This window comes from Rhizophagus irregularis, chromosome 6 (assembly GCF_026210795.1).
Source record: "Rhizophagus irregularis chromosome 6, complete sequence".
Lineage (NCBI taxonomy): Eukaryota > Fungi > Glomeromycota > Glomeromycetes > Glomerales > Glomeraceae > Rhizophagus > Rhizophagus irregularis.
The window spans coordinates 1565928-1576445 of record NC_089434.1 but is presented as its reverse complement, the minus strand read 5'-3'; the positions used below and the strand labels follow the sequence as shown (position 1 = coordinate 1576445).

Below are 10518 nucleotides of genomic sequence, written 5' to 3'. Positions count from 1 at the left end.
TATTAATGGGTTTAACATAAATTTTTTGGGAAATTTTGAAAATTTTGAAAATTTTATAAATAAACTTATTCTTTAAATTTTTGATAATTACATACATTATCAAACAACTGTTAAAGTATTTTACAAAGTAATATGAATATCTAAAAAAAAATATTTTCATCATATAACAATAGTTTTTTGTTCTAAGTAAGATTTTAGGTGGCTGTTATTCGTACCCCTGTTTGTGATATAGATATTGATTTTCCTTTTTTATTCTCATTGATCTTTCATTGAATCAACGAATAATCAATATAGTTATATGTACTGTATGTAACAATAAAACCTTTTCTTATAAAAATACTTTATAATAAATAATTATTTTGGGTCATTATTATATTTACATTGAAACTTGTGTAACTAAAAAACTAATTTTGAACGATAAAAATTTCGCCAAGATTTCTTTATAAACACAATTTAACACATAATTTATATACCTTTTAATTTATTTATCATATATCTGCACAATGAATTCTTCGCGATTTCTAAATTTAACCATATTCGCTCCATGTACTTATTAATATTTTTATTTGAATTAAAATGTAAAGTTGTTCAAAGAAAAATTATTTAATATTATAAAATTTTTAACTTTGATACTAGATTACGATACGTTAATAATCAATTTGTCCGGAAAGAAAGAAAGAAAAGCTAGTAAAAAAGCATAACAAGACATTTAATTTTTTTTTCCTCCATTTTTCACATAATACCTATTGTTTATAATTGAAATCAGCAATGTGGTTTCAAAATTTATTCATCGTACCAATACAAATACTACTTGCCCAATTCATGTATTACAATAAAAATTATTAAAGCGTTTTCAATATTTACCCATTCACTATTAAGTCGCGCAACTAGTTCAAGTCATTCTGTCATCATTGAACCTTACAAAAAAAAAATAGATAAAATAAATAAATAAATAAAAAAGCTAGTTTTGGTTAGTTTTGACTAATAATGAATAACGATTAACGGTTGAATTTTATTGTCATCTCCTTTGAAACAAAATAAAGATATCTTAAACGTATATCGTGTTCATCTGTAAGTTATGACGTTTAATTGTCATAGGATCACATAACGGCGGGAATATGTGATTGATAAAATAGAAACGAAATACGCGACGGATAAACATAAACATTCGTCCGGAAACTCCTCGTTTAGCAAATTTTTTTCGTTTGAGCTAAACCTGTAGCTATGTCAACGGAAAACAAGACCTAGTACTTAAGTCTTAATGATACATTTTACTATGGTCTACGGAAAAAACTTTAGGAAAAGTTTATTCCGAAACAAATACTGCGAAAACTCTACTGCAACAGTATGGAAATAAATCTTAATAAAACTGAACCCCCAGTTTAGATTAAGTAGAGTCGTCGTCTATTTTCAACTCGTGAATGTTACATCAGACCGCCATTATCATCAAAATTACCATCGGCACTTTCTCTACATACAATAATATGAAACTTAACACTACAACTAATATGCGTGTTACAGTCGTTACCTGGACTGTTTGTGCAACTTACTGGCTAAATATGAATATTGAGAGTTGATCTATCAAATCTTTGATATACACTGGATTCAGAAGCGAATTCAAGCTCATTCTTTGCTAGGTGACGAGTTGTCAAAGCAACTGATTAAAATGCGGTAAATAAAGCAAAATTGTTACAGAATTAACTGAAGGTCAGTTAAATTGGTTCTACTACATGTAAGTGATGTAACTATATCTCTCGATGCTGTCGAGGAGAGTTGAATGCTGTTCTAACCCGATGGGAGGATGAAGAAAAGCGCAAAATTATATGTAGCTTCTTTGCGTTTTATATTTCTATTTCCAAATATCATAAAAAAGTTACTACTCAGTAGTTCTCTTTTGCTTAAATTTTCCTTTTAAAATAGTGAAATATCAGAAATAATCGATATCATTTGGATTAGAAGCGATGAGATTGCAAAGTCTCAAGTTGATTTAACTTTAAGTGAGCTGCTAAACTAAGGTGATGCAAAGTTGATGGCATATTACTAAAAATATTTGTAATTATTTGATTATTATTTTTATTTCTTACAATTTTCAGACGAACATTAAGTCGTTGATGAAATAAGCAGTTCCGAACTATGAAAAGTCCTTTGAAGTCCATGAAAGACGATGATGTAAATAGTTTTGAAGGGTTCGTACGGATGATTAGTCGTCTTTTAAGCCTTTATCTATCTTGTTGATGTGCATAGGTTAGTGGCCATCAGAAAGAAATGAAGATCAATTTTTGGTAATTACCTTATCCACAATCTTGTGTTCTGATAATAGAGATTATTTCAGGAATCGGAAGAATCAGCTGTGACTTGCTGGTATTTTTTTTTTTTTTTTTTTGATATTTAGTTCTTCACAGAATCTAGATATTCAGCTTTGATCTTGTACATGCGTGCAGCAAAAACAAGATGATTTAACACACAAAAGGAAAGCAGATAATGTTGAGAAAGAAGATGACATTTATAACAATTTTGAAGTGACCAATCAAGGCACCCAAGATAGCACCTTTGGCATTGAGGAGACTATAGTTATTTTTAGAGGTGACCTCGATTTCAATAACAAAAGATGACAAAGTAAAAAATTATGCTAATGAATTAAACTTTGCCAGGTTTTCTTCACTTTTATTATACTGTATGTTTATAAATAACATTGTATTGTTAATTCACTTATAAAGTTAAACGGATGAAATATTAAATTAAATTCACTCATTTTATTTTGTTTTTAAACGAATTAAAAAATGAAAAATTTTCGTTCAAATTTAATGGAAATACACAAAATTCTATATGTAAAATCTTATCTTTAAAAGCAATATTTATAATTACTTCAAAATATAAAAAAAAAAAGAGAAATTTTATTTATCAAGTAATAGTTTAAAAACAAATTGCTTAATTACACAGTGATCTTGTTTTATGTTAATCTATAGTTATAATAAGTGTTGTACTAAGATCCTATATAAAACTTATTTACTTATTTTAAAATATAAAATTATATTGAATGAAATAATATTTATAAATTACCTAATTCAAGTGAATTGCATCTTAGTAAATCAATCATTATTTTATCTCACATTCTAAAGCTTCAGAAGGATTGTCATCAAATTTTAGTTCTTGGGTAAAAGAATTAAGTAATCGGGATGTATAAATTGCTTGTGGATGGGTATCTGATTGATTACTAAGTTGATTATCTTCTTCAAATGAAAGAGTTCCTATTCTGTATTCTTCTGCTTTTATGAATTGCTTCTCAATTTCATTACTATCATACTTCTCAATTTCACCATATGTCCCTGCACCGAAAATCTCTCCATTATGTGACCTTTCAAACTGCTCACCAATTTCATTATCATAGTACTTCTCAGTTTCATCACCATATATATTACCTATATCTAAAAATTTTTTCGATTGATCATATGTTGCTATACCTAAACTTTTTTTATTATGTGGCGCAATTAATTTCTCCCCAATACCATATGTTTCTGTACCTAAATTTTTTCCTCTATATGAATTATATGACTTATTAAGTTGCCCCTCGAAAATTCCACTTCCTGTATCAAAAATTTCTCCTCTATATGACTTACGAAATTGTAAAATCGATTTGTATAATGTTAATGAATCTGGTCTATTTTCTGGATTTGAATCCCAGCACTTTTCCATTAAATCAATATAACATTTTGGTGCTTCTGGCTCACTAATTTCAGGTCTAATTTCATTACATATATCTAATGCTAGAATCTCATCATGAGCATATTTAGCAAATGGTTGTCTTCCTGTTGATACAAAATACATAATCATACCAAAGCTATATATGTCTGCTGCTTGAGTATAAGGATTTCCTCTTAATACTTCAGGGGCTACATAAGGCATAACTCCATAAATATTTGATTTGTCTATATTATCAACTTCTCCACATAATCCCATATCAGAAATTGATATTATATTATCATCGAAGATATTTATGTTATTCACAAAAAATAATATATTCCCTGTATGTAAATCACGATGAACTCTCTGTTTTTGATGAACCTCTTTAAGTCCATTACTGATATTAAGTAACGTATTTAATTTAGCGAACCAAGAAAAATATTTATAATTTTTGCTTAACCAATTATTAAGACTTCCTCCTTCTGCATAATCAAGAATTATAATATATTCTTTTGTATCAGGATTTTGGGATAAGCCATATATCTTAGCAATATTATTACCATGGTTATCTATTGAATATTCTTTAATCTATTAAAACAAAAACAAAAAAAAATTACTATAAATTAATGGCGAATTTATAACGAAAATGTCGTACCTCATTTAAAAACTCATCAGTAATATTTTGAGAATTATGTAAGCATTTTAAAGCAACTATTTTATCTAAAATTCTCGCATATTTGCTTTTATGAACACTATAATTTAACGGACCACCTTTCCATGTTGCTGAATATATAGTGGCAAAACCTCCTTTACCTATTTCTTTAATGTCAAAAAATTGATTGTATGGTATCCATTCCAATATTATATCCAATCGGCCGTTAGCCTAGTGCCTCGACCCGTATCCGGATCAATCCGGATTGATCCGGATTTTTTTTTTTTCGGATATCCGGATTTTCACGGTTTTCATCCGGATTATAAACCGGATGAAAAATATCCGGTTTGACCCGGAATCCGGATGAAATTTTTATTATTTTTTTTTTATTGATAATAATTTTGCTGATCCATAAAGATCTATATCTAAATGATATTATGGCTAATTATTTTTGCGCCTAATACCAATTTTTTTATTAAAATTTATTAAATTTATATTTGTTATATTAAACTTTTTAATACAGTAAGTTTAAGAAGATTTTTCAATTATAATTTATTTATTGAAGTTTGTATCAGATTTGTTTATTTAAATTTATACATTAACAAATAACAAATAATTTTAGATTTTACATTCAAACGTTCAAAAGAAAAAAAACTTTATATTATTTTTGTTACAACAAAATAATAATTATTGTTTTAAATGAAAAATTGTTCAATATTATAAATTTATATAATTATAACAACTTTTTTAAAAAATTAAAACTAGTGTTATATAATTTGATTCAAATGATTCTTTAATTTTTGAAAGAAGAAACAAATCCTTAAAAAATTACCTTACTAACCCAACACATCTATTTATAGTAATCTTTAGCTGTATATAAAAATATCTTGTTTAAAAGAAATTGTTTTAAATAAAAGTATTTAATGAAATTGGAATTATGTAAATTTCGTGGTCTTGGATAATTTTGGCCAAATTTGTTAATTCTGGCCGAAATTAACATCACGTGACACCAGAAAAATAGTTTAGCCACCGGGCAAAAAATTTTTTATCGGCTGGCATGAAAATTTAATGTTACACAATTTGTAATTCTGGCAGGCGTTATGAATTCTGGCCAGAATTATTGCCGATCATTTGTAAATCCAATCCGGTTTCCGGTTTCTATCCGGATTATCTGATCCGGATTCAAAATCCGGGTCAATCCGGATATAATCCGGATTTTTTTTTTGTGTAATCCGGATGACGGTTTTCATCCGGGTCGAAGCACTACGTTAGCCTCTAATTGCCTTTGTTGAATAAAATTATCAATTGTTTCATTTTTGCTAGACCAATTAATAAAATTATTTTTTAAATAATTTATTTGGCATTCTTTGCACCATTGATCATCCACATCTGTATAAACATTGTTACATTTTTTACAACATTCTCCATATTTATCTTTCCAAACTAAAATATAATCATTTGTATCTGGATTTTGAGATATTCCATATACTGTAAAATTGATTGAATGTGCTTTAACCTATTCAAGTATAATAATAAATCAATATATTATATTAAATGATTCAATTCATAGTAAAATTTCCTACCTCATTTAAAAATTCATCAATATTTTGTAAATTATATAAATGTTTTATAATAACTTTCATGTCTGATTCTCTTGTATATATTTTAGGCCAACTTCTCCAATATAATGGACCATTGTTCCATTTAGCTGAATACAATGCTATAGAAAAGTCATCAATATCTAACTCTTTAACATCACAAAATTGATTGTATGGTATCCACTCAAATACTACGTCAAGTGGATCATTAATCCATAGTGATTGCTTTTCTTGAATAAAATAATCAACTTTTTCGTTTCCACTGGTCCAGTTAGTCAAAGTTTTTCTTAAATTATTTATTTGGCACTGTTTACACCATCTATTTTTTACTTCTGTATAAGCTTTGTTACAGTTTATACAATAATCTTTATCTAAAAAAGCTATAATATAATCTTTTGTAACTGGATTTTGGGATATTCCATGTATTATAAAATTTGTTAAATACTCTTGAATTTATAAGTACAAATAAATTATTAATATACTATAAAATGGTTAGTCCAAAAACAAACAAAAATGCAAAATATTAATATCGATGGTAGGCAAAAATTTTTGCAACAATGATTTCAATTTTATATTGATTTAATTCTATATATTTATTTCTTACAGATGATGACGACACACATAATCATCCAAACCTTCATTCAAATGAAAAAGATGAACTGGAAATTCCGGATGGTAGGTTCTTAAATAAATAAAGATTTCTTTTTAAAGCAATCATCTAATTTACTAATTTGTTATTTTTTATCGTCAGACGGATTTTAAATTGAAATCAATCTAACAACTGAATATTTTATATTTTTTATATTTTAAATTATTATCATTTATTTATCTATTTTTTTTTATTTTGAATTATTTAAACACAGACTAGAGTAGTAAAATGGTTTTACAAATTCTTAGTTTGTAATTTAAATAATTATGTAATAAAGTTATTCAAATTATTAAATGTATAAATTATCTTATAATAACCATTATTAATCGTTGCAACAGTAATAATTCGAATTTAGACGAAAATAATAATTTTATGGAAATAAATTTTATGGCATAAACAAATAAAATCGTGGTATATTATTGAATAATATATAATCTTTACTTTCAAACCAAAAAATTATCCGTCGATGGAAATTCCATGTTTAAGTTGAACTGTCGTTATTTATTCTTATTTATCTACTTTATATCTTTATTTCGAGAATACTAACACTTATATAAAAATAATGACAGATCAAGTACATTTCGCTCGTGTACAGAACTCAATTTACCAAATAGATGAACTTGTTTTAACTATTACCGCTTTTTAGAATTTTAATCCACTCTTGAATAAACATCATTTCTTTATCCATAAAAAAAATAAATATCAGATAGGGATAATTTATCGGGAGTACTATGAACTATAAAGATATTAGCGATTAAAAAGTTGTGTTTATTTATTGACGATACAGAAAATGGATATAAAAAAAATTTTCGCTATTTATTTTTACTAAATTTTTTTCATTTCTTTAGGTGGATTTTAATTTTTTTTTTTTTTTTTTTTGATAAATTATCTCTGGTTGCAAAATTCAATCAAATGTGGCGATTATCAGTTATTTACGATTAGTTCAATCAAATTATCAAGTTATCATAATAATTTATGACATATTTTTTTATTTAGCCAATTATAGAATCTTTCAACCCACAATAAATTAATATTACGTCCATATAATAGAATTTTTTTTTTGTTTTTCTATGCTTTATTTTGAATTATTTAATGTAAAAATTTCTTTCATTTATTCAATTTTATTTATTTATTTTTTTTTATTAAATCATAACTTTTTAGTAGAAATAATAAATTAAATGGTTTCTTACATGTTGTTTATTTAAAATAGAGTTTAATTGAAATTTTGAAAATAGCGAAAAAAAAAATCGACTTTTTATCAAAAATATGTTTTAAAAATAACTATAAATTAATAGCCTATTAAATATACAATCATTTGAGAGATTTAGATTTTTATTTTATCAAACTAAAATATTAATCAATATCATAAAGGAATACTATCGCTATATATTCACTAAATATAACAAATTTGAAAAAAAAATACTAAGAAACATACAGTGCCCGGAAAAAAGTCAGTAACCACGTAAAAAATTAGCAATTAGTTAGTAAAGTTTACCACTAAGTAAACTTTTTTTCATAATAAATAAATCGCCTTAAAATTGTGCGTCATAATGAATTACATTTATCCTAAAATTTTTAAGCTAATTAAATTCAAAATGAATTATATAGTGCAATTTTTATTTGAAAATTTTGTATTTTTATAATAAATTTTCAACTATAAATAACTGTTAAATTTTTTAGTCTTAATATGTTGTGATTAATTAAGAAAATTTGTTGGCTATGTTAAAAAACATTGGTCCTTAAAATTTCAGGTTGTCTGGATATATATTCGTTAAGTTCGCTTTGTTTAAATGCAAAATTTCGTGATGAATCACGTGATTGAAGATCATTTCTATTTATTTATAGCTTTGTTTGTCGATCATTTATTAAGTAAATTTATGTCTCTATTTTCCTCGTACATTTCAAACTTCTTATTGAAAGAATGTCAGCAAAATTTAAAAAAAATTTATAGATTTTAAGTACAAGTTTTATAAAATAACAAAGATAATCAGTCATGATCGATTGTAAAATTTTGTAATTAAGTCAAGCAAACCTTAGTATAAAGTATGAATCCGATTAATCTTAAATTTTAAAGCACCATGTTTTTTAACATAGTAACCAACAAGTTTGCTTATTCGATTAGAATACTTCAAGACCAAAAAATTTAATGATTAATTATAACCAAAAATTTTGTTAAAAATACTGAAATATATGGACAAAAATTGTAATAAATAACTCAATATAGATCAAATTAATACGAAATTTTCAGGATATATTTAATTCATTATAATACACAGCTTTACTTATTTCATAAAGAGTAATTTTATTAGTATAAAAAAAAGTTTACTTAATAGTAAACTTTGTTAATTAATTGCTAATTTTTTAATTGGTTACTGACTTTTTTCTGGACACTGTATTATTACGTTAGTGTATTTTTATTTTTTTGGTTATGAGGCGTAAAAGGCGTAAAATACTACGCCTTAAGGTCACATTTATTGTGGGCACATGAAGTTTTGATCAGCAATTTAGTTGCATTTTACTAATTTATCACGGAACGTCGGAACGAACTTAAAATAATTCATTCACTCTTTTTTATTGATTACGTTATGTCCACTCTTCGATATAAATTAATTTATGCAACAAAGAATAGAATAATAACGTTAACAGATACTAATATTCATAATGATATACATAAAGAATTCGAATTTAGAAAACAAACACTTCTTGCTGATAAAATTCTTACAAATGAAGAAAAATCTTTTGCAATAAGAGATTTAACTGAAAATTATGATCGAAATAAAGTTATGGATAATGATGGTTCAAGAAGAATTTGTGAAAATTGTAACCAAAATTGTTTAGCCACATTATATTGTGAATATTGTGTCCGAAATTATTTAAAAGAAAAATTTTCAAATTGGACGTCTGGAAATGATGATATTGATAATTTAATCCAAAAATGTCAAATGAAAACACTCATGCCATGTAAAGTAGTTGAATGGATTCCATATAGTAATTTAGAAAATATTAAATATTTAACAAAAGGTGGATTTTCTGAAATTTATACGGCAAGTTGGATTAATGGAGATTATGATGAATGGGATTCTGAAAAAAAACAATTAAAAAGATTTGGAACTTGTAAAGTAATACTTAAAAAATTAGAAAATGTTGAGAGTGCAAATCAAAGTTGGTTTGAAGAGGTTTGTATAATTTTATTTGAAATTTATTTATAAAATCCTAAGTTTTTGTATTAACAACTGCATCTTGTTATTTAGGCTAAATCGCATTTAAATATATGTAACAAATGGGCGGATATTGTTCGATGTTATGGTTTAACACAAAATCAAACAAATGGAAGTTATATGCTTGTAATGATGAAAATGGATATAGATTTAAGAAAATATTTACAACAAAATCATAATCAACTTACATGGAAAAAAAGAATTAACATTGCTTATGAAATAATTAACGCAGTTTGCTTTATTTATAGAGAAAATGCAATTCATAGAGATTTGCATTCTGGAAATATATTATATTCACAATATAATGATAATTGGCGTATTAGTGATCTTGGATTTTGTGGACCTGCTGACAAATCATCAAAAAGTATATATGGAAATCTTCCTTACATAGCACCCGAAGTTATTATTGGAAGGGAATATACTTTTGCATCTGATATTTATAGTATTGCAATTCTTATGTGGGAAATTTCATCTGGACAACCACCATTTATAAATTATGAACATGATTATGATCTTGCAATGAACATTATTAATGGTATAAGGCCAAAAATTGTGCCAGGAACTCCATTAGAATATAAAAATTTAATGGTACAATGCTGGGATGCTGATCCATTAAAAAGACTTGATATTTACACATTTTGGAGAAGAATGCAAAGATTTAATATAGATTGTCAAAATATGTCAGATGAATTTTTCCAATCAAAAATAGATAATTTAGAA

The 10518-nt window shown here is 25.7% G+C and overlaps 1 protein-coding gene across 1 annotated transcript; it reads right to left on the bottom strand.

The window, feature by feature from the left end:
• Positions 1-3096: 3096 nt before the first annotated feature.
• On the bottom strand, positions 3097-5976 carry OCT59_026091 (uncharacterized protein; the record flags this gene model as incomplete). Its single annotated transcript, XM_025321937.2, has 4 exons — positions 3097-4269; positions 4337-4564; positions 5601-5849; positions 5917-5976. The coding sequence occupies 4 exons, from the start codon at positions 5974-5976 to the stop codon at positions 3097-3099; spliced, it is 1710 nt and encodes a 569-aa protein (XP_025167595.1).
• Between the last annotated feature and the right edge of the window lie 4542 nt (positions 5977-10518).